Source organism: Aulonocara sp. 'chitande type north' Nkhata Bay, linkage group LG5 (genome assembly GCF_057382095.1).
Source record: "Aulonocara sp. 'chitande type north' Nkhata Bay isolate Kocher_YH1m ecotype deep benthic linkage group LG5, A_spYH_male_GT1.1, whole genome shotgun sequence".
NCBI classification, from domain to species: Eukaryota; Metazoa; Chordata; class Actinopteri; order Cichliformes; family Cichlidae; genus Aulonocara; species Aulonocara sp. 'chitande type north' Nkhata Bay.
Window position 1 is genome coordinate 22646109 of NC_141348.1, and position 25205 is coordinate 22671313.

General features: G+C 40.1%; 1 protein-coding gene across 2 annotated transcripts in view; it reads left to right on the plus strand.

Moving 5' to 3' along the window:
• Window positions 1-22593, plus strand: part of slc4a8 (solute carrier family 4 member 8) — a 36515-nt gene extending 13922 nt beyond the window's left edge. Inside the window, exons 2-25 of one of the 2 annotated variants that reach the window (XM_086292190.1) lie at window positions 2453-2534; window positions 5130-5282; window positions 5720-5855; window positions 7437-7597; window positions 9886-10062; window positions 10464-10552; window positions 11332-11489; window positions 11585-11672; window positions 11767-11913; window positions 12009-12109; window positions 13770-13944; window positions 14106-14239; window positions 14364-14609; window positions 14811-14916; window positions 15250-15411; window positions 15525-15638; window positions 15736-15897; window positions 15972-16223; window positions 16400-16468; window positions 17273-17446; window positions 17535-17666; window positions 17762-17865; window positions 19508-19613; window positions 19788-22593. In XM_086292190.1, the coding sequence (XP_086148316.1) occupies window positions 2453-2534; window positions 5130-5282; window positions 5720-5855; window positions 7437-7597; window positions 9886-10062; window positions 10464-10552; window positions 11332-11489; window positions 11585-11672; window positions 11767-11913; window positions 12009-12109; window positions 13770-13944; window positions 14106-14239; window positions 14364-14609; window positions 14811-14916; window positions 15250-15411; window positions 15525-15638; window positions 15736-15897; window positions 15972-16223; window positions 16400-16468; window positions 17273-17446; window positions 17535-17666; window positions 17762-17865; window positions 19508-19613; window positions 19788-19793 (3234 nt within the window). In that variant the 3' untranslated portion in view covers window positions 19794-22593. The remainder of the gene's footprint in view (window positions 1-2452; window positions 2535-5129; window positions 5283-5719; window positions 5856-7436; window positions 7598-9885; window positions 10063-10463; window positions 10553-11331; window positions 11490-11584; window positions 11673-11766; window positions 11914-12008; window positions 12110-13769; window positions 13945-14105; window positions 14240-14363; window positions 14610-14810; window positions 14917-15249; window positions 15412-15524; window positions 15639-15735; window positions 15898-15971; window positions 16224-16399; window positions 16469-17272; window positions 17447-17534; window positions 17667-17761; window positions 17866-19507; window positions 19614-19787) is intronic. The other variant, XM_086292191.1, reaches the window with a different exon arrangement.
• Window positions 22594-25205: the final 2612 nt, after the last annotated feature.

The window sequence follows — 25205 nt, forward strand, 5'->3', positions numbered from 1 at the left end:
AGAATGATGGGAAAAGAAACATATGGAGAATGAGAAAAACAGGTAATGATCCAAAGCATATCATATGATCTTCAAACACGATGAAGGCAATATTATAGCAGGGGAATGTCTGGCTGCCAGATGGGACTGTCACAAGTCGCAGCATGAATTCTGAAGTGAACAGAGCTATACTCGCTAAAGCATTCAGCTTAATTCTGCCGTAGTGATCAAACGGTGCTTCACAGGAAATACCCAAAACCATATTGCAAAAGCAACTCCAGAATTTCTCAAGGCAAAAAGGGGTTAAAATCAGTCACCTGATTTCAGCCAGGTAGGGCAGCTTTTCAGTTACTGAAACCCACAAACAAGCAACAACTGACGATAACAGCTGTAAACATCTGACAGAGCACATGAAGGAAAGAAACAGCATTTGGTGATATCCATGGGTTGTAGACTTTAGATAGACACTGACTGCAAAGTTTCATCCAAGTAATAAAATAATCTTTACATTTAAAATCCTGTTAGTTTGTTAATTTGAGCCTCTGAAAATGGGAGATTATGTATAAAAATGTCTGATTCTGTTAATGAAACATTTGTGGAAAACCCCTTTACACAAAGTATGCAATTCAATCACATCTTGATTGTTTAATTTAAAATCTACGTGGTGGTGTACAGAGGCAAAACTACAACAACTGTCAATGTATTTTACTGGTAATAGCTCCAACCAACAACATACTATAATAGTTAGGTCCATATATATTTGGACACTTACAAATGTTTTTTTTTTTTTACCGGTTTACTGAAACATATCCCAATTATAGTTATATAATGGATAGACATGATGAGTAGACTGTCAGCTTTCACTTAATCCACATTCAAATTGAATGAAGGATTTAGGATTTTCAGCTCCTTAACATGTGTCGCCCTCTTTTTAAAGGGAACAAAAGTAACTGGACAATTGACTCAGAGGCTATTTAATGGAAAGGTATGGGCAATTCCTTTGTTATGTCATTATCAATTAAAAAGATAAAAGGCCTGGGGTTTATTTGAGGTGTGGTGCTGGCATTTGGAAGACTTTGGTTTAAATAGACAACATGGGGTCAAATGAGCTCCTAAGGAGGTGATCCATGCAAGTGAAACAAGCCATCCACAAGCTGTGAACAGGAAAAAACCCATCTGATAAATTGCTACAATAATAGGAGTGGCCAAATGTACAGTTTGATACACGCCGAGAAAGAAGGAAAGTACTGGTGAGCTCAGCAACACAAAAAGACCTAGTGTTCATGGAAGACAACAGTGGTTTATGATCACAGAATCATTTCACCTTCACAACAGCCAACCAAGTGAACAACACTCACCAGGAGGTAGGCTCCTGTCTAGTCTACCAATTAAGAGAAGACTGCATGAAAGTAAATACATAGAGTTCACTGCAAGGTGCAAGTCATTCATAAACCTCAAGAATATAAAGGGTAGATTGGACTTTGCTAAGATCTAAGATCTTGGAGATTAAAATTCGGACAGAAAGGCCCACAAACAAACAACAACTAAAGCTGCTGCAGTAAAGGCCTGGCAGAGCATTAAAAGTGGGGAAACCCAGAATCTGGTGAACTACATGAATTCAAGACTTCAGGCCCTTTACCTGCAGAGGGTATTTAACCAAGTATTAGAAATGAACATTTTATTTTCAGTTATTTAATTTTTCCAATTACTATTGAGCCCCTGAAATGAAGGGATTATGTGTAAAAATGCTTTAGTTCCTCACATTTTTATGTAATCTTGTTGTTCAGCCCACTGAATTAAATCTGAAAGTCTGCATCTGAGTTGTTTCATTTAAAATTCATTGTGGTAATATATTTGTAAACATCCTGTAAACAGATACAATGGAGCAGTAGAGTTACTCCAAACATTTTGTAACATGTCTTGGAGCAATCTGCCCTTATTATCATAGGTCAGATACACTCACCATGAAAAACACACTGCATGTGAGCTAACTGCACTGTTTCTTAGAACAGCAACATCCTGCAGCAGTCTGCCAACAGATTCATCACCAATGGAAATGGCTCTTTGTTAATTTGATTTGATTTCCCCAGGACAGTAGAGCCTTGCACTCATACTCTTTTTACCTCTGCTGTGTGTGTGTGTGTGTGTGTGTGCTGCCGAGTGTGCACGCCTGCCTGTCCTCCTGCATGTGTCCATACCAGACATTCTAAGAATAACTTTCAGGAATTTGATGCTTCTTGTGGAAAAACTTCCTTTGCGGTGACAATAGCTTCTCCTTATCAGGAAACTTCTTGACTTAATAACCTTTAAAACTTTCTTTCAGGGCCTAATCTTTAAAGGCTGAAGACGATCAACATTTCCACCGAATCAATATGGCTACTAGAGACAAAGAGCATTGATTACACCAAAAAAAAAAAAATCAAAGCAGAATCATTATGCTTACATGTGTCTTTTTTATATCTGTGTCCATCAGAGGCCTGATGAGGAGGTGGTGGTAGATCAGGGAGGAACCAGCTCTGTGCTGAACATCCACTATGAGAAGGAAGAACTGGAAAGTGAGTAACTTGCAGATTTGTTGAAAGTTGCCCCCATGTGTAAAATACAGGGTCAGCAAGAATCCATCTGTCACAGTTTTGTTAAGATTTATTTTAGACTGTCTGACTTGTACTGCTGCAAGTATGACTTTCAGCGGTACCAAAAAAAGCATTCTCTGTAGTTGTACATGGACCACGTAGCCTTTTAACAACAGGCCTGATAACCTATAGTCCTGAAGTGCCGCCGAGCAGGACACCCAACATAAAAAAAATCCTCAAGAGGATAAAGATCTGATCCAGTAATCCACGACAAAGAAGGAAAATGTATTGTTTGTCCTGAATCTGATGTTCAGCCAGTGGATGGACTGTCCTCTCCAGCACCCTTGTGCACACCTTCTCGGGAAGGGCCAAGGGACGTGTTCAAGTTAGAACACGTCCCTTGGCCCTCCTCCTTAAAAAGGAGGACCAGCACCAAAGTATGCCAATCCAAGACCACAGTTTCCACCTTTCACATGATCTTGCAGAGGTTGCAGCCAAGACAGCCACACAACATCCAGCTCGTATCCAGCATAAGCACCAAGCTTATGGATATGGACACCAAGTTCTGATTTTACAATGTAAACCAAATTTTACAATATAAAAGAACACTTTCCTGAAACTATCGTTATTGCTTTCCAAAAGCTGAATTTACTCCCACTTTTTAGAAAGACTCAGCAGCCACACAGAAACATGTATGTTTATTTGGGGGGATGTGGGGGTGGTGGGTTGTTATTTTGGTGCATTATCTAAATGAACTTTTATTTCAGTGGTCAACTGAACATAAAAACTCTATATCTAAAAGCTCCAATCTGCTAAAAATTGCTTAAAAGTTTATTTGCTTTTTTGCAACCTGTATATATTGGCTCTACAGTATTAAACTGTATTAAAAAACGTAATTAAACTTAATCAGCTGGATCGCTGTGGCCCACTTTTACCTCTGACCACCCCCTCTCACTGCCTCACACTGAAGGCAACTCCAGAGTGGATTATACTCCAACCACTCACCAGGAGACCGGTTCCAGAACCCAGTCTGTATCCTGAGGTGTTCCCAATTATATCTAGCTGTATATCAGTCTCACACACTCGTTTGGGTCCTTTGTCCATAATACAAGTAATCTTATATGTCTCAAGAACCAGTTTCAGCAGAATGGGATCAGACAACCAAAGCCCCCACCTTTGAGCACTTCCTGATCCACATTGCACCAGATCCGTATGGCTAACTATTTAGAGTACACTCCTAACGGGTTGCCAGCCTGTTGCAGGCCCAACTTAGTGAGACAGACATACTCATATCTAATTTAGAATCACCAATTAACCCAACTCGACTAACTGGATGTTCTCGGACTGTAGTAGGAACCCAGAGTTAGCCCACACAGACATGAGAAGAGCAGGCAAACTTCAAGCCCCAGCCAGATGGTAGTTTCAAACCCAGCACTGCTAACATTGTTGCTGTGAGGCAGCAATGCTAACAGTGTAGTGTAGTGGTTAACATATTTGCCCGCCAAGTGGAAAATGAGACCAATGTAGGATCTGGATCTCTGGCTGGAAATGAACCAATAACCTCCTGCTTGCCAAACAAATGTATGAAGTCCTGCACTACGCTATGCTGAGTTGACCAGATGCTGATCAATAACGTGTGTCCATGAGTGCCTGCATGTACGTTCACTCATATTCAAAAATAATAAAATTCATATGTCTTATGCAGAATTATTCTCTCAAAATGTTTAAAATCTATTTGTGTAAGCCTGTTGTTTATTTATTTATTCAAAAAGACTAATATTCAAATAAAGCTCCAGTATATACAGTGTCACATGCAATCAGTCTCTTGGTTATCACACCACGCTGTTTTTGAAATTGAATCCACTAATGATAATTAATGATGGCAACAGTCAAGACTAATATAGGACAGGAAGGGTGTTGTTTTCTCATTTTCCCCGTGGAGTTTAACACCTATGCCTGAGTTTAATGGCTTTCACTTTTATCCTGCATGCTGAGAAATCATAGGACACATTATTCCTTCATGTTTTTCCCCTCTCAGTGTTTGAAGATAATTCTTTTTCCAAGTGCTAAATGCTCTTAATATTGCGGGTAAACTTAAAAATACCTGTAGAGAGTAAACTAATTGCACAAAAACAGGTCACATAGTCTCTAGTCAAATCTTGTAAAATTACTGAAGCTCTCTCAAGATAACCATCAGTTTTAAATTTTGGTTGCAAATCTTCACCACACAGCAATCAATTGACAGCAGGAGCAAAAACCTCTTCATTGTGAGTCCCTTTGGTCTAACGGGAGCTCTCCTTGTTTCATGTTTATTAAATAAATTAACAATAAAAATAGAACTTATGAAGACATCTTGCATCTCGGATTAGCCTATTTGCATAATAACTACTTGTTTTGTCAATCCACTAAACTCCTTACAGTCTTTTCATCAGATAAAATGAAGTTAAACTAAAGTGCATTAATAATGTGCAACTAATGAAACAGCCTGTGTGACATTAAAATGCTCGCATGTTTACTTGATAATCAAATATACTTTCTTTTAATTTTTCTTGTCTTTTTTTTTTGCATTGTTTTCAGGTCACAGGACTCTGTTCGTTGGGGTCCGGATGCCCAGGCAGAGCCATCGTCACCACAAAGGTCATGGTTCCCGCCACCGCAAGAGAGACAGAAGGGCAAGCAGCATTGCAGCACAACAAAGCGAGGAGAATGAGACAACCAGTTCTAGTCATGGTAGCGCATACAGAAACAAACACATCAGAATTTTTCTTAGGCTACCCCATTACTTAAAGTGTTTTACAGTTTAGATGCATTATTTTGATTATTTTGGCTCATATAGTCATTCACCAATCAGATGGAGCCATATAGTGACTTGCTAACAGGACCAGCACCCATAGAGTAGGTAGTGGTTGTTAAACAAAGCCTATCAATATTGTGGGCACTTCACACATGCAGGACTCCAGGCTGAAATTGACAAACCACTAATTAGCTAACACAGAACAGGAACAAATCAGCATGCTGCACATGTGTACAAATGTGTGTTAAAGTATGTATGCATGTGGGCTCAGAAGCCATTAAAAGGCATGTAAGGACAGAGTAAGAAATGTTGTGTTTTGGAAAGTCTTTTGAGAACCTACAGGTCACCTCTCCTTCCTCCCACACATCACCAGACACACCATCCCAGCGGGTCCAGTTCATTCTAGGCAATGAGGAGGACGCTGAACACGTGTCCCATGAGCTGTTCACCGAGCTGGATGAGATCTGTGTCAAGGATGGCAAGGATGCTGAGTGGAAAGAAACAGCCAGGTCAGGATATCTCCTCAGGGAGCTGTTGGTAACAGTGCTTAGCAATAAGGTTTCTGACAGCCTGGCAGCTCTACAGCGGCACTAATATGAAGAGGGAAGTCTACAAGAGGTAGTTACACTTAAAGCTCGCTGAAGGTTAGCTCAAGGTGAAAAGATCAAAAGCCGTGAGTCAAACAAATATGGCTTATTTGTGCTGTTCAAATGCCAAATCTAAGTTTCTCATGCTCACTTTTTTTTATTTGGTGGTGTGAACCACTGTACAAGAGATTTAAAGCACATCTATGCGTGGGAAAGAAAAACAGCTTTCTATTTAAAGTTGAATACTCCCTCTACACTTAACCTGAAGAAGAAGTGTATTCATCATACTTCAAGGAACTCCTTTAAAAAGACCCGACGTGAGTCAAGCAGTCCCTATTATAGCCACGGCTGGGAAAGCATAGCATCTGTTCTCAAGGGCCTTTGGTTTCAGTTCTTACCTAAAGGTTTTAAGTCTCTGCATCAGCAACTCCTGCTGGACAAACCAGCAACTTGTGTGGTAGCTCACTGTCCTCCGTGTGTGAGAGGTCAACTCTAAATATTTACAAGATATTTTGGAAACAGAAAATCAGTATAATATCATGTAGCAGTGGAGCAGTAACAAGGAAATTGGAAGCAAAAAAAACAACAATGACACAACGTGACAGATTTTCCGTTTTGTGTCTTTTTTGACAAATTAATAACTCAAGAATAAAACTGGAGCTCCAACAACAGAAAGATTAAAACCCAAACAACACCCATAGAATTAAATCATTAAAAATAAATAAATAAATAAAACATTTATCATATGATTTTTATTTTAACTAATACTTTATTTAAATATTCCTAATGTCTGCAATCATAAAACTAAAAAACAGTTATAAAATAAATTACACTGTACACTGAACCCACATTATCCACACATATAGAGCGACACTATATGTGCTCTAACAGCCCTAAACAGCCCAAATACATTGAAGTTATATATCTGCAACTAGAATGAGACCAAAAAGCCAGAGGAGACTGAACAATGGGCTAACGGTGCCCTTTACAATCAAGCTCTGATTGCAGAGCTACTGCAGGAGTCAGGTTAATGCTTTGTTCAAAAGCACTAATCAGGTGAGGAACATTTTATCTGCTGGGAGACGATGTACAGCAAATGTACCAAGTGGGGACTTTTGTAGAAAACTGACAGTAGATATACTTAGGAATAAATTATACTATTGACCTTCTAAAAAAATGCAAAAATGAAGAAGTGATAGAAATGCTGTTTGTTTTTTTAATGGTAGCTGAAAAGAAGCTTTTGCTAAAGCAAACATTTCTTTACATGTTATTCTTTATCCACAGTAACAGCTTGTTTTGGCTCAGCTGTTGTCATTTAAATGACACTTTGTCAATTTATAAGATTGAAATTATGTTCTTAAGTTTTATAAAAATAATTAAGCCTTTGTATGGTAGCCTTTGTAATCAATATAGCGAATTAAACAGAAGGAAAAAATCATAATAATAATACTTCACATGTGGTCCAACTTGCAAGTTGCTAAATAACATCTCTTTATGCTGCAGATGGCTGAAGTTTGAGGAAGATGTGGAGGACGGTGGAGAAAGGTGGAGCAAGCCTTACGTTGCTACGCTTTCCCTCCACAGTCTATTTGAGCTGCGCAGTTGCATTATCAACGGCAGCGTATTGCTTGACATGCATGCTGACTGCATTGAAGAGATCGCAGGTGAGAACACTTGTATGTTAATATGACTCTACCCGAGTGCTCTATATAAGAAGGCAGGTTCAGACTCATTATTAAGGGCGAAACAAAACTTATTATTGGTCTTTATCATGTGCTGTTTTCTCATGTTTGGCATATAATTGTGGTCAGAAGTTTATATACACCCATTATGGGCATGAAGGTCATGGTCATTCTGAACTTAATTATTTCTTTGAAGTGTTCTTTTTCCAGGATGGAATCATTTCACTGCATACATCTTTAATAACTTTAAAAAACAAGGATTGCTGTTTGTTTGTTTTGTTTTGTATTTTCTCTAATTTACCGGGTCAAAAGTGTACACACACACACACACACACACACACACACACACAGCATTTGTTTCAATGCTCCCTAGTCAGTTGAATCTTGACCAGTTGCTTTTGGTAGCCATTACAGTTTTTTACAGCAGCTAGGACACATTTCCCAATACTTAGGTCACTTTTGCAAAACTCTTCACACAATCCTCCTAACTGACCGTCAGCTTGGCAAAACAGTTCATTTCACATTCAAAATGCACTACAACTACCAAAACACTTTATTCAGGTCTCAAATAAACTCATTCTTCCAGAACACTAGCAAAGATTGACAGCCGACAAACACACTCTGACAATAAAACTTTTCTCCAGAAAACTTTTATGTGGAAAGCTAGAAATTCAGTCAAGCTTTAAGGTGTTGATTTTGGAGCAGAAGCTTCTTTCTAGGTTGGCACACTCTCAGCCCACAGAGAGTAAAACTCACTTCACTGTAGTAAGTGACGCTGGTCTTCCGGTAGTTTCTGGTTCATGGCAGGCTTGAACCTCGGTGATTCCTGAGTTATATGTGAACATGAAATTTCCTCTCATCTGAGGGTGACGGTTTGGGTGGTAACAAAAGAGGTGACATGTCAAAATAACTTGTATTTACAATTGTTTGAACCGATGATCTTGGAATCTCTAGTTGTTCAAAAATGGCTCCAAGAGATCTTCCCAACTTTTCCATTGGTCTGCATATTGGCCTGTCTAATAGTCCCATTGTCAGTAATCCATCCATCCATCCGCTACCGCTTATCCTTTTCAGGGTCGCGGGGGGCGCTGGAGCTGATCCCAGCTGTCATAGGGCGAGAGGCGGGGTACGCTCTGGACAGGTCGCCAATTTGTCACAGAGCCAACACACAGGGACAGACAACCATTCGCACTCACATTCATTCACACATTCACACCTAGTGGCAATTTTAGATTATCCAATTCACCTATCCCCACAAGCTGCATGTCTTTGGACGGTGGGAGGAAGCCGGAGTACCCGGAGGGAACCCACGCAAACACGGGGAGAACATGCAAACTCCACACAGAAAGACCCCAGCCTGATGGTGGAATTGAACTCAGGACCTTCTTGCTGTGCGGCAACGGTGCTAACCACCGTGCCACCGTGCTGCACAAATTCAACCTTATACCATTTATTTGTCTGTTTTTCTCCACCTTGCTCTATAGAGCCAGTTCTTTAGCTCATGTTACTTTTGTTACTATGAATCAGACTGTAGCCTTGTCAGAATGCCTGCTAGTTGTAATCCAAGAAGAACAACATACACGAACGACTATATTCTTTTGGACTCAGAAACACAGTTTGCTTCTCTTATGGTAACTTTGCAGAACAACCAGCCTAGTTCTAGGCAGCACATCAAGCTGCAGTTTGTGTAATAAACCTGAGCCGAAATTGTATTGCTGTCAGCACCTGTACACCTGGATTTTACTTGGAAATTGCAGCTGAAACTGTGATTGCATAAAATCTACTTTGATCCAAACTCATTTGCATGCAAGTAATAAACTTTGCACCTTCATTTATTTATGCATACTCATGACTGGATGAGGTAATTATGCACATCATGCAAACAAACACACACACACACACACACACACACACACACACACACACACACACACACACACATAAACAAAAATAACAAGAACAAGAACAAGTGAGTAAGCAAGGCCTGATAAAGTGCAGAAGCGGTAAGAAAGATGGAGAGATGCTGATTATTCTGCAGTTTCATGTGGACAGATATTGACATAACCCTTTAAACTTTCACCTTCTGTTCAACAGTGAAAGATGTCTGACCAGATTGGCTTGTATTTGTTTTAAAAGCAGCGGTTACATAAAATTAACATGTGTTCCATAAATCAAGGAGGGTATAATGTTGAGACATTATGATTTGATGTGGAACACCAACGCTCTGATCATACTAAACTCTGGGTTTATGAGTTTGACCTGCGTTGCAGACATGGTACTGGACCACCAGGAGGCATCCAATGAGCTGGATGACAGCGTAAGAGTGAGGGTTCGTGAGGCGCTGCTCAAGAGACACCACCACCAAAACGAGAAGAAGAAGAATTTGATTCCCATTGTACGCTCCATCACAGAGGGAGCACGCAAACAGTCAGAACCTCATCTGATTGGTGAGTTTGATGGTGGATGTCACACACAAGCGCATCCTGACTTGTGCTCTCTACATCAAAGTAGAAGTCATGTCTTGATATAGGGCTGAAATTGGCTTTTTTTGGGGGGGGTACTTTGGCTGTGTGCTGAGGGGCCTTGATTGGGTTTTTAATTGTAATATTAATTAAGATTTTCAGTTCAAATTATAGTCAGGGTAAAAATACATAAAAATACATGAAAAGTAAGTATTGATTTGATTAGATTAAAGTAAGTCAGACTGCATAACAAACATATATTTCTTTCAGGGCGATATATTTTTTATTCATCGTTGTTAGTTTGGACTTGGCACAACAACTATCATATTTACTGACTCTGAATCATTTGTCTCCTTCCATCACACATGCACATAAACACCCTGCAGGGTCAGCCACGTCTCCCCAGCCTATTCAATCCAACGAAGCAGCTAAGAACGGTGCTGGACAGGACAGCACTCAGGTGGACCTGAGTAAGGTAAACAAGCAGGCTGTAGAGCAAATGTTGCATTTCTTTAGATGAATGCTATTAAAAAAAACCCCAGAATACTTGTAAATATGATTATGCTAAACAACAACAACAGATCTTATTTTGTGTGTGTGTGTGTGGGGGGGGCTCTCAGCTCTGAGAATGCACTGGAGACCTGAACTGGGATGCTGTAAATATAATGAGAAACAATTGTGTCACATAGTGCCCCCTACAGTGGAACAACACACAGCAGTAGCCCATCAATAAAGGTACTTTTAGAGCCTCCCAAAGGGTTGCCATAGCAGATGCCCTTTCTTACTCAACACTCCCATTTATCCAGGCTTGTAACCCCCTGAGGTTGGGTTTTTGTGTTTCCTCTTAGTATCAAACAAGAGGTTTTTCCACATGTAAGGCAAATGTGATAACCACAACAACACAGAGCCACTAACAGCAGTCCACCAACGAAAGACTAAAAAGCAGTGCCATAAAGCCACAGACAAAGGTTTCCAATGAGCACTGGACCTGCTCGGTTCTCTACAGTTAAGTTAGTTATTACAGTAAATCAATAAACAACACGCTAAAGAGAAGAAAATTAAGGACATTAATTCTGGGCAGACAAGTTACAATAGCATAGAAAAGAAAACTGGAGACAAATGAAGAATAGATATACAAAAATTCACAAACAACGTTTTTAAATACCGTAACAAAAATCCCAATCGACTTACATCATAACATCAACATTGAGATCAAATCCTGTACTGATATTTGCATCTGTCCTGTCTGAACAGGTGGATCTGCACTTCATGAAAAAGATCCCAGAGGGTGCAGAGGCTTCCAATGTGCTGGTGGGAGAGCTGGACTTCCTGGAGAGGCCTATTGTAGCCTTTGTGCGCCTTTCCCCTGCTGTGCTGCTCACTGGACTTACAGAGGTGCCCATACCGACCAGGTAGACAGCTGCAGCTCCCTGCTTTAATCATAAAATCAAATTCAATATTCCAGAAACTCTTTATAAACTGAAATTCATCTGCTGACAAATATTAGGTTCCTCTTCATACTTCTTGGCCCTGATGGGAAGGCTCAGCAATACCATGAAATCGGTCGCTCCATGGCAACCATCATGACAGATGAGGTAAGCACTCTGTCAATCAAAATAAATCTGAGCATCTCTCTTGCAGGTATAAAGAGGCTGAGTTTTCTATTTCTTTTGCTTTTTTCTGTACCAGATTTTTCATGATGTAGCATATAAGGCAAAGGACAGAAGTGACCTTCTAGCGGGAATAGATGAGTTTCTAGACCAAGTAACTGTCCTGCCACCAGGAGAGTGGGACCCCTCAATCCGTATTGAACCCCCAAAAAAGGTCCCATCTCAGGTACATAGCTGCAGTCAATTAAAGATATTTGTACAACGAAAATTTATAACTGTTGGTTCAGTGTATCATAATTTTGCATTCCTTGATATCTGCAGGAGAAAAGGAAGATGCCTGGAGTCCCTAATGGCACCGTCTGTCAGGAAGAGGAAGAGCTGCATGCTGAACACCACGGGCCAGAACTGCAGAGAACTGGAAGGTTTGCCCAGACTTCTTGCTTCTGTAATGGTGACTGTAGAAGGCATATTCAGACAGCAGGGTGTTTTCCCCCAGAAATGTAACCCTTAAAACAGCTTGCAGTTAGGTGCCTTAATGGATGTGTTGCAGCCTGGGCCTGAGTTTAGCACTCTTCACTGTGTTCCCATTTGCTCCGGTCACGAAATCTAAATTTGGATTTGTGAGGAACAGACAAGTGACAATTACCAGTGCGAATGTGACAGCCTGAAGGAAACTGAAGACAAAAACATTTTACTTTATTCTTTAAAGAAAAGGTTGTCTTTGAAATCTTCTTTCTCAACAAGATTCTTTTTATCTTTTCTATTTACATCCCACACACCACAATTTTTAGTGAGGTACCAAAAAAAGTTCCATTTTATTGAAATAAAGGTTAGTACAATCACATCTTGTCCATTTTGTCTACAACAATCATTTACAGGCAACTTCATTTTAACCCATTTTTTTCTTCTGATCATCATGTTATCAATTGTCCAAATTAATCTTAAAGTAATAACTTGAATTTAGAAAATAGTAGCAACTATCATGCCAAGAGTTAAATTAGATGACTATAATGTCCATTTGTGTGTTAGCTGTGTAGCTTGAGCCAGGAGCTGTTTATCTCAGTTTAGCATAAAAGACTGAACCTTTGAGAGGTAGATGAATTAAATTTTGTTGTTCTCATCCAGCAGCAAATGTGCACATTTTCCACAGTGCAATCTGAATTCTACACAGCATAAAAAGTCACTTGAATGCTGAACACGTGACGATCACAGGCTCCCTCCTTAGAACTGCGGACTGTTTGGAGGAGGTCATGACAGAGAGTGTTGCGCTACAAGTCTAAACTGCTGCTAAACTACTGATAAACTTGCCCTGCTGAGCCACTCAAGGCCTTTATGGTGGCTCCAGATCTTTTGCAGGTGTCTTTCCTCAGCACTTTTCCTATTTACATTAACACAATAACTTGAAATTATTGTGATTTTATTGTGAGGCTGTTTCAAATGTTTGATACAGCACCGATTAAAGTTGAAGAGTGCCAAGATGCTGCTATGGCTCATAGGTTGTAGGTCAATTAGGTGACTTATTACAGCAAGGAGCTGTGATCTGTCACACACCACAATCCCAGTGAACCTTTCTACAACACCACAGAGCCACTAGAAGCAGCCATTAGACTTGAGGACTATAAAGCAGTGCCACAAAGGCGTTACACTTGCTAGTTTCACTATAGTTAAGCTAGTTATTTCAGTAATTCAATAAGTACCATGCTGCTTCCTTACTCACTAGGGCCTGGTACAGCAGGTAGTTACACGTTTGATTTGGCTGATTTTTTCCCCTTGTTTTTTTTTTTTCCATTTTTTTACACTGAATGTCGTTCCTGACCCAACCCCAGATCAAACAGGGGACATGTTGCTCGTTAGGCAAATATTAGTACCAGTTTCCCCCCTTTCTTTAAGTGTCCCAAGTCCATGTACTGTACTATTCTTTGCCTTGATGTGTTTTTGCAAATACAAAAAAAAACAACAAAAAAATAGAACTGTTTCTGAAAATATTCCATGCTCATCATGTTCATGCAGTGAGGATATGTCAGGTTAAACTGTCTTTGTTTACTGAACTAGTCCTCTTCTTTCCATATGTGCTGCGATCAGGTTATTTGGTGGTCTGATCCTGGACATCAAGAGGAAAGCTCCATTCTATTGGAGTGATTTTAAGGATGGTGTCAGCCTCCAGTGTGTGGCCTCCTTCCTCTTCCTCTACTGTGCCTGCATGTCTCCTGTCATCACCTTCGGGGGACTGCTGGGGGAGGCGACAGAAGGACGTATTGTAAGAGCTTAAACACACTCAAGGACACATTCACAGTACTATATTGTAGTTATATACTGCCGTGTCTTTAGGCCATTACTACCACAGCATCAAGACTGAATGTTACTGAAGATTGTGTAGCAAAGGTTACAGGCTCTCTGCATTTGCAACATATGTTGTAGAGCGCCATTGAGTCCTTATTTGGTGCGTCTATGACTGGAGTAGCCTACTCGCTGTTTGCTGGTCAGCCTCTCACCATCCTGGGCAGCACAGGTCCTGTTCTTGTGTTTGAGAAAATCCTCTTCAAATTCTGCAAGTATGTACAGGACTCACAACAGCTTCCTTGTGACATCATTATCGCCAAAATGACATTTGTCCCTGTTCCCCGCTGTGCTCTAACTTTAGTCTCTTCTCTCATTTCCTCTCCTCTCCTCTTTCAGGGACTACGACCTTTCTTATCTGTCGCTGCGGACTTGCATAGGCTTATGGACAGCCCTGCTGTGTTTACTGTTGGTTGCCACAGATGCTAGTTCCCTGGTGTGCTACATCACTCGTTTCACAGAGGAGGCCTTTGCTGCCCTCATCTGCCTCATCTTCATCTATGAGGCTTTGGAAAAACTGTTTCACCTGGGAGAACTCTACCCTTACAACGCATACAGTGATTTGGACAAGCTCACCCTGGCATAGTCAGTAACTCAATTTCCTCGAGAGTTTACCAGAATGTTTACGCTGTAGCTTTTTCACTGCTCGTTCTTTTTTTGCTGATCACTTTCCTGCTTTCCTCATCTTATGCTTGACTTGTTCTGACTACTGAAGAAAAAAAACACATTTTTGTGAGCTGATGTATAGTTCAATTCATTGTGTGTGTTATGCGTCTTTGTCTGTAGCTGTAAGTGTGCAGAACCTGATAATCCAAGTAATGAAACCGTGGAAATTTGGACTGAGAGAAACATCACAGCCTCTGCTGTACCCTGGACCAACCTGACTGTCAAGGTAACGTAACTATGTGGGAACACACATCTAATGAAGTCTAATGTTGATATAACTTTCATAATAGCACTTGCCACATTTGTTCCAGCTTGTTTACTTTCCCAACTTGTTAACATTCAACTAACCCCCTCACCTTCCAATGTGCAGCCGACCTCACTTAAGGATCTTTGCAAACACTGACAAGGAGACTTCAATTAAACTCTCGCTGCTGTGTGTTTAGCTAAGCACACCAAAGGCTCTTCCAGTCCGCCACATAATTCTGATAAAACAGTTTTATGTGATGCATGAATGAATGTGATGCATTTATTGTAATAGGATCTCTGTTCATCTCTGTAGGAGTGTATCAGTCTGCACGGCCACTTTGTTGGGACAGCATGCGGTCACCATGGCCCCTACACCCCAGATGTCCTTTTCTGGTCTGCTATCTTGTTCTTTTCAACGTTCTTCATGTCTGCCTTTCTCAAACAATTCAAGACTAGCCGTTATTTTCCCACTAAGGTAACTAACCACATCATGAGTAATAGATTAGTAGGCACTGGCAATAGCATTAAAACTTATTGCATTGTGTTAATGATCATTAATCTCGTAGCCTTGTTGTCTCTTCTGCTCAGGTGCGGTCTATGATCAGTGATTTTGCAGTGTTTCTTACCATTGTTTTTATGGTCCTGATTGACTTTGCCATTGGAGTACCCTCCCAAAAGCTGAATGTGCCAAGCAAATTCCAGGTATAGAGGAACTGTATAACTTGCACTTCATGATATAAAACCATTGAGGATGATTAGCTGCATTATTGCATTATATTTCTGGTAATTACCTCTTCAGCCTACCAGAGATGATCGTGGTTGGTTCATCAATCCAATAGGGCGAAATCCATGGTGGACAGCTTTGGTTGCATCGATTCCTGCTCTTCTCTGTACGATCCTCATCTTCATGGACCAACAAATAACTGCCGTTATAGTCAACCGCAAAGAGCACAAACTACTGGTAAGACAACATTTTTTTAATCATATTCAAATAAGTCCTGAAGCTTTTCTGATTTTCGGACTTCTGCGATACAGAAAGGCTGTGGGTACCATCTGGACCTGCTGATGGTGGGAGTGATGCTGGCCGTATGCTCCATCATGGGCTTGCCCTGGTTCGTGGCAGCCACTGTCTTGTCGATCTCTCATGTCAATAGTCTGAAGCTGGAGTCAGAGAGCTCAGCTCCAGGGGAGCAGCCTCGCTTCCTGGGGATCAGAGAACAGAGACTTACTGGCCTGGTCATCTTCCTGCTCATGGGCTTATCTGTATTCATGACTAGAGCCCTCAAGGTTAGTCAGAGAAGCTATATAATGGTGGCCCCCTCTGGTGTATTACACATGAATCAGATGTGCAATATACCTACTATGACAAGAAATATCTGCTGTAAAAAAAAAATATAATACTTATAATGGAAGTTAATGGATAAATTAGCTGATAAAAATATAATGTCTGTTTGTTTTTTCAGCTCATTCCTATGCCAGTGTTGTATGGTGTTTTCCTCTACATGGGAGTGTCTTCATTAAAAGGCATCCAGGTGAGGAACTATGCAGCATGATTGTGCAGTTGACACAAAAACAAAATATACTGTGATTATGATTATTTAGAAAGCTCTCCTTCCTTTAATCTGGTGGCAGCTGAAGGCGCCTTGTCCTGGTGTGATTGAATACGCCAGCCATTGCACAGATTGCCGATCCACCACACGACTAACACAGAGAGACAGGCAACCACTCATTCTCCAATCCTTACATGCAGCCAAATTAAATAACCAATTGATCTAACAAGCATGTTTTTGGACTGTGGAAGGAAACACGCACAGACACAGTAGAACATGCGGACTCCACGCAGACTGGTCTTTGCCAGTGAGGAGGTTCAAACCAGGAAAAAGTGGTTACTCCGGCCCCTTCTCGATGCATGCTGCTGTATATATTAACACTCTGATGAACACATCAGGAGCTCCTCGGGGTTCGGTATCTTGCCCAAGGATATTTTGGCATGCAGACTGTTTTTGGAGAATGTCTGAAACAATACTACACTATGAATAACGTACTTCCAAAAAAAAAAAACCCCCCCAAAAAACACCAACTCTGACTCAAAACTGCAAAATAATTAAAACTGTTCTCTTGTCCTCTCTTGCTGGATGCCCCCTGCTGCACCCTTGCCTTTTCTAATTATAATGCTGTTGCAATTAATCATGGCCTGACAGTTTATTGTCTGAACTAACCAGATGCATTCATTCTTTTTCCATATTCACCATCTGTCTCTTTGCTTTGCTCTCATTAATTTGTTCTCTCCTTTGCCAACTTCCATAACACCTGCTTTCATCTTTACCACTTCTCAGTTCTTTGACCGTCTGAAACTGTTTGGTATGCCGGCGAAGCACCAGCCAGATTTCATCTACCTGCGACACGTTCCCTTGAGAAAGGTGCATCTGTTTACTGTCACCCAGCTCACGTGTCTGGTGCTTCTCTGGGTCATTAAGACATCACCGGCGGCCATAGTCTTCCCCATGATGGTGAGTTGACCACAACCATTCCGTCTTACCTAGTGGAGCCGTATCTTCTGTTTAAACACCGAGCCTGTTCGTCTGCCTTTTTCTGCAGGTGTTGGCTCTGGTTTTCATCCGCAAGGTGTTGGACTTGTGTTTCTCCAAGCGAGAGCTAAGCTATCTAGATGACCTAATGCCCGAGTGGAAGAAAAAAAATCTTGACGATGCCTCGAAAAAGATTGAAGAGGTAGTCTAAAGGGAATTTTAAAATGTAAAGTTCACCTTTTGTGAATGCATAAATGTGCACATATTGAGCGCGTACGTCATGGATTTGTCTCGCAGGAGTCACAGGTTATGCTCAGCACAAATAAAGAAGATTCGACTACAGTTCAGATTCCCATGGAGAAGACCAAGCCTGCTCAGGCTCCAAAAGCCCACGATCCCAGGTGAGCACACATGTTCAAATTTAAATAATAGACATCATATTTGGAGTGGTAAGATTATACAGGGAGTGCAGAATTATTAGGCAAATTAGTATTTTGTCCACATCATCCTCTTCATGCATGTTGTCTTACTCCAAGCTGTATAGGCTGGAAAGCCTACTACCAATTAAGCATATTAGGTGATGTGCATCTCTGTAATGAGAAGGGGTGTGGTCTAATGACATCAACACCCTATATCAGGTGTGCATAATTATTAGGCAACGTCCTTTCCTTTGGCAAAATGGGTCAAAAGAAGGACTTGACAGGCACAGAAAAGTCAAAAATAGTGAGATATCTTGCAGAGGGATGCAGCAGTCTCAAGATTGCAAAGCTTCTGAAGCGTGATCATCGAACAATCAAGCGTTTCATTCAAAATAGTCAACAGGGTCGCAAGAAGCGTGTGGAAAAACCAAGGCGCAAAATAACTGCCCATGAACTGAGAAAAGGTAAGAAAGGCTGAAAGACGACCACCACTGAACAAGACACACAAGCTGAAACGTCAAGACCGGGCCAAGAAATATCTCAAGACTGATTTTTCTAAGGTTTTATGGACTGATGAAATGAGAGTGAGTCTTGATGGGCCAGATGGATGGGCCCGTGGCTGGATTGGTAAAGGGCAGAGAGCTCCAGTCCGACTCAGACGCCAGCAAGGTGGAGGTGGAGTACTGGTTTGGGCTGGTATCATCAAAGATGAGCTTGTGGGGCCTTTTCGGGTTGAGGATGGAGTCAAGCTCAACTCCCAGTCCTACTGCCAGTTTCTGGAAGACACCTTCTTCAAGCAGTGGTACAGGAAGAAGTCTGCATCCTTCAAGAAAAACATGATTTTCATGCAGGACAATGCTCCATCACACGCGTCCAAGTACTCCACAGCGTGGCTGGCAAGAAAGGGTATAAAAGAAGAAAAACTAATGACATGGCCTCCTTGTTCACCTGATCTGAACCCCATTGAGAACCTGTGGTCCATCATCAAATGTGAGATTTACAAGGAGGGAAAACAGTACACCTCTCTGAACAGTGTCTGGGAGGCTGTGGTTGCTGCTGCACGCAATGTTGATGGTGAACAGATCAAAACACTGACAGAATCCATGGATGGCAGGCTTTTGAGTGTCCTTGCAAAGAAAGGTGGCTATATTGGTCGCTGATTTGTTTTTGTTTTGTTTTTGAATGTCAGAAATGTATATTTGTGAATGTGGAGATGTTATATTGGTGTCACTGGTAAAAATAAATAATTGAAATGGGTATATATTTGTTTTTTGTTAAGTTGCCTAATAATTCTGCACAGTAATAGTCACCTGCACACACAGATATCCCCCTAAAATAGCTAAAACTAAAAACAAACTAAAAACTACTTCCAAAAACATTCAGCTTTGATATTAATGAGTTTTTTGGGTTCATTGAGAACATGGTTGTTGTTCAATAATAAAATTATTCCTCAAAAATAAAACTTGCCTAATAATTCTGCACTCCCTGTATACAAGGATTTTTGTCACTTTCCCAGCAACCTACATGCATGCTTGTATTTATATACTAGTGTGTGTTGTTCTGTTGTGCCACCTGTGAGTGAGACCTCTCCCTAAACCCTCCGGTTCCTTTCCGTGCTCCTCAGGTGTGACCCCTCTGATATTAACATATCTGATGAAATGTCTAAAACCACCGTGTGGAAATCTCTCAACACCAATCAAAAGGACACTCGTCCTTTGACTGCGAAAAAGGCAAGGCCACACCCCTTATTTTTCCTCACCCCTACAATCTGGAAACATTCCTGCTTTATATTGTGCTCATTTGTATCTTTAGTATTTTAACATTATTTTGTTATTCAAAACTCAGGGTTGCTGCCTTGTGCTCTGTGCTGTCTTAACTCAGCCTTTGCATGTTTCGCCCTGCAGGTTTGAAGAGATCGCATTCATCGATGAGTAAAGGATGTCCAGATTCATGACAGACTCGACTGCATCTCTTGACTGGACAGGATTTGGCTGCTTCAACCATCAGCCACTTCAGTGCTCAGAAAAAGGAGTCTTTAGTTTCTACCAGCTACCCATAAAACACATGTTTCTCAGACACACAGGGAAAGTCAAGGGTGTAGAACATCCATCCATTCACTTCTACCTTTGTGAAGTTTGTAAATATATAAAATATATATACCGTACTACATATATATTGTTTAATTTCCCTAAATTCAAATCCCTACCTACTTATAGCTCTGGCCCTCACCACTCCTATATCTTAAACACCTTGGCTTGGAGTTTTGTTTTTATTAGGCACATATAATGTCAACCTTCTTACACCATCTGAACAATCTTAAACAATATTTAGCTGTGAGATTCCAATACTACTGAACGTCCAGCTTTTAACTGAATTGTGGAGAGCAGTGATATGGAGTTGTACTCTAGAGGCAAGTCCTGGAGCTGCTCCACTGACAGTCACAGAACTGTTTTCTGTTTCAAACCATGCAGTCATATAAAGGTAACTGGGACGTACCATTCCAATTAACCATACTGGTTCATCTCCAAAAGATGGCGGTTTTGTTTCAGCTTGTATGAGTCAAATTTAGTTTGCTTTTAACTAAAAGAACAGTACCATGAAAACAGTGAGAGTGAAACAAAATAGTAAAACCGTTAACCTGTACCGCTCCACAGAGCTGAGGCAAAGCGCAGATTTAAGTAATAATTTATTGCTGGTTATCAAAAAACCTTGTGTCAACAAAAAAGTAAGCAAAAACAATGATATGTTTAATATGGTTGATTATTTGGTAGACTCATCAGAAAACGGGAAATGAAAGCACCATCAACAATGTGCTTTTTGGGGTGTAATGTTTCCTTTATTGGGTGTTCATCTTTAAATTAATGATTGTGTAAGAATCAAGTCTGTTATACCGACAGCACCCTGTGTGTTTGTTTTCTGCTTGTATTCTTATTTATTTACCTCAAACAAGGCCACGAATACTCATGTAAGGCATTTTGGATAACATCAGGTAGGAAAAACCAGAAACGTGTGCGTATCAAAAAATGAGGGAGGCTTCAGGGTTTTATTTTAAGCAATAATTTACCCACGCTCCACCCAAAACTAATCATACTGCAGCTTTTTATTCTTCAGGAACCTTTCTTACTAGTGCAACTTTGTATATTCATCTTGAGCTGGACTCTGAAGGCCTTCCTCGCACTTTCATTACATGTTACACTATAAAACAGTTACAGTTAATAAAGTGAAGCTATTTGAGCAATGTCAACTTCATCTGAGACCTTTCAGTCTGCATAAACAAGGTTGCACTGTAATGTGGGCCCTTGTGTTTAATAACCTTCATTAGACCAACAGTCTCTGCTATAGTTGCACTTTCTGTAGATAAAGAAACGTTGATATATTTTATTTTAAGAAACTCTATTAAGCAACCAAATTATTTTAATAAAATGTTACAGTTATTTATTATTATTATTTATTTTTAGATACAAAGTCACAAAATATCCTCTTTGCTTTCTGTATTCTAAGGCTGAAGAATGCAGCACATAACTAATGCTTTGGTGAATGTCTTGCCTCCATACAGTCGTGGGAGACACCTGTTATGTAATATAATGCGGTCGACAATAGAACTGGCCCAATTGGTAATGAAGAGTTTCAGGTCAAAGTTATACAGCCATTTCTGCCTGAAGTTCGCTAACATTAGCCATCATGAATTAACTTAGTAATATTTCACAAATAACAATATCCTGTTAACATCAGTTCATTTTCAGGGATACTTCCTGAACAGTCTTCATCTGTTCTGTTTAAGTGAATTTGATCCAAAGTGCACAAGTAATGTGTCACTGTAAAGGTGACACCTCTGTGACACGTGTGAAAGTTTGTGGAGTGTGACTCATGTCATGCACTTCTGCTTTGATTCTGTCAGATATCTGAATGTGAGTTGAGTGCAGCCGTAGCTAAATTCATTAATAAAATATTATTGTGTAATCATATGAGTGAGTGCAAACAGTAGCTGATGCTATGTAAAACTAAGGGTAAAAAAAAGAGGATTTGACCAAAATGTAAAATCACTGTTAAAAATCCAGTGTTTAAGGATTTTAAATGTGCTGTTAAAAAAAAGAATCTACAAGTTATTTTGGTGACTTTAAACCTGTTGATGTCTATGTGAATGTACGGTAAATATAAAGTAAAATGCCTTCATTGCACCGTAGAATGATTGCATAAACATGTAGCCAGGAGATTCATTCATTAGGTGGATGTGACTATAAATATATGTGCAATACCAGTACATGCGTGCCTGTCATAGACTACATAACCATTTCTTGTTGTGCTGCCTTTTCCTGCACCATTGACCTTACATCCGCTTTTGTTTCTGGGTCCAGTTTTGGATTGTTGTACTGAATCGTTATTTATATTTTCCTGCCCACTTCATTTTTACATGTAGGTAAAGGTGACATCTGTGCACTTTGTCCTTGTAATAAGTACTATGTGAAACCGATGTCTATTTCAAGGACGAGGTGACAGTAGAGGAAAAATGTAGTTGTAGAGGGGGGAGAGGAAGTTTCCACTGAGAAGAAGAACACTTGTACCGCGGTAACATTAATCCTACAGTTTCGGAGCCATAGAACGAGCGATGCCTTGTCTCTTGTATTAGTCTTGAAAGAAATAATTCTGTTTTATATGTATATCAAATTTAATTTTTGACAATGGAAATGGAAAATAAATAACTACAGGTAAAACTGAAGAAAAATGTGTTTTATGTCATTTTGCCACAATTCTTGAATACACGCCACCAAAATGAGTATTTACATGTTTGACCATGCATATATTTCAGTGTATTTAATGACTTTGTCCACTAGGAGGCAGCAGAGTAACAATCCTTTCTAGCAGGTTCTGACCATAAGGACTTTGCCCTTCTAATTTTAAGCTAAATTCAAATCTGTTGCATCATTGTAGAAAACATAAACACTAATCCCACCCAAAACATCCTGAGAAATACTCAGAAGGTTTTTCAAACTTCCTCCCTTGTGTAGCACCCTTCCCCCGTGTGAGAATACAGTGTGCACATCTGGAGGTGATCTTGACTGCAAAGGAGTTGCCTGTGGGAAGGAGTATGCGGTTAAAGATGCACTGCGCTCTGTATGCATACATCTAAGTGTCCGTATGTGCCTCAAGGGTGTCATGTGATCTGACTCCCAAATGCTCCTGATTACAAGCAGCTGGCATCGCCTCAGCCACTGAGAGAAGCTTCTGGCTGTGACATGAGGTTGAGGGAAAGAGCTGGACAGGATACTTAAGTTTATTTTAAATGAATCATCAGCTTTCTTAGTTCCCCACAGTGCTTCGAATGTGGTCAGCTAGTCAAACTATACATGACATTTACCCACCATGGAATTTCAGTTCATCTATTTGTGTATTCCATTTATTATTATCATCTCACTGGTGCAATTTAATTAGAGGTGAAAAACTAGTTTAGCCCCAATGCCCTTTCTTCAAGACTTAAGCATTCATATAAAGTCTTTGTGTCTGGATGAAGGTCCTTGTTTTTGTGAACGAGAACTGAAGAAACATCCTGAATGTAACATTTGGCTTTTCGGCCTCGACAGAAAAGCCAAATGTTGAATAGTGAGCTTCATTTGAAATGAATACATCTCAGTATAATGCAGTAATTTGTCAATGTGTGTGTTTACTGCTGTGTTTTGTTGTGCATTATTCATTTAATCATAAACATGCCCACTTTCTTACTTAGATGTAAAAACTATTCGAATCCCATGCCCGTACAGTAACTGGGAAACTGCAAATGTCATCTGCTTGTCTGGCATGCTTAAGAAGAAACCAGCAGAAAGAATGACAATCATCTTGGTTTCTTCTAACCTAATAACAGCGAACACTCAGCTGCTAACTTCTAACATGCACGGATTGTTGGAGGTAACTTTTCCTTGGTACAAACTGTGAAATACATGTTCACAGACAAAACTGTTGGTCTTTGAGCTTGTAGCTTGAATAAGATCTGACCAAAGCGATGGTGTGTTTGGATTTTCTTCTTCTTTCTCTCTCTTTCTCTTTGAATCACTGAGCTGTTGTCCCCTTTTCTCACTGAACAGAGCTGGCTCTCAGCTTGTCCCTCCTCTCCATCAATCTCTGTCATAAATCTGTCACACGGGGAGAAAGGGAACTGCTGAATACAGATTTGTCAGCAATTAATCTAACCTCTATTACCAGACTTGGATATTGTGTCCTCTATGCCAGAGAACAATAAGCCACTCCAACACTGAGCGCTGTGCTGCATGTGTGTGCGGTGTGCAGTCTTGTGTCTGTCTGTTTGTGCGAGGCAGGGTAAGAAAACAGCAGTTAGCTTCCTTCAGTTAGCTGGTGTTTCAACTGTTTGTATTTTTAAACACTATGAATAAAATTCCTCTTTTGCCCTTGTTTTCAATTTCTAGACTGACTCAACTCAGGAGGGTTGTTAAAAAACTTTACACCTTTACACTTCTTTCAAGAAAAAACAGAACAATGAATGCCTCTGTCAGAAAGTTAGAGCCTCTAACTGTAATCTTCCAATTGAAATTACTGGAAGAGCAATGTTATTTAACCTTAAAGAGACACTATTCTGAGCATAAGGCTAGCTAACTGACACCTTGCAGAAATAGAGAATCCGGCTTTAGCCGTGTTTTCGGGGCCTAAATCTGTGTATACAGTCACATATGTTCTTTATGGGGTTGAAGCACTAGTTTCCCACAAATGAAAATTACATTTTGAGGTGAAGACATTGTTGGGGTGGGTCTATTAGAGTTTAAGTAAGTGTACTTGGCATAAATTCAAGTTAATTAATAAATCCTCTGAATACTTAAGCAGGCCCATTGCACTCATTATCATATTCCCAGATGAGAAAGTCAGGCAGTTAAAAACTGAACACATTAAAAATGTTACCAGCAGAATAATTATACGCAGCTCTGTATATATAATATAACACATGCTTGTCTCCAGATTTTTGTGTGAAACTAAATACATTTATAACTCCAATATGTTTTATAGACTTTGTGTAGTACATGGGTGTAACTACTACCATCTAGCTATCTATCTATAGATACAACATCTCTGTACACCATGATAGTGGGTTTGAAATCAAACAAGATGTGATTGAATTGTGAATTTTAGGTTTTGCATATCATGAATTGTTTAGGAATCACAGCTATTTTTATAGAGACATGTATTTTCAGAGGACAAACTAAGGTAATTTTAACTATAAAACTATATTTTTCTAGAACTGTTGAGGCTCTTTCAGCAAAGTCTAATCTGGTCGTCTCATTCTTTGGTGTATGCACGGGTTTGCACCTTGTTGTGAATCC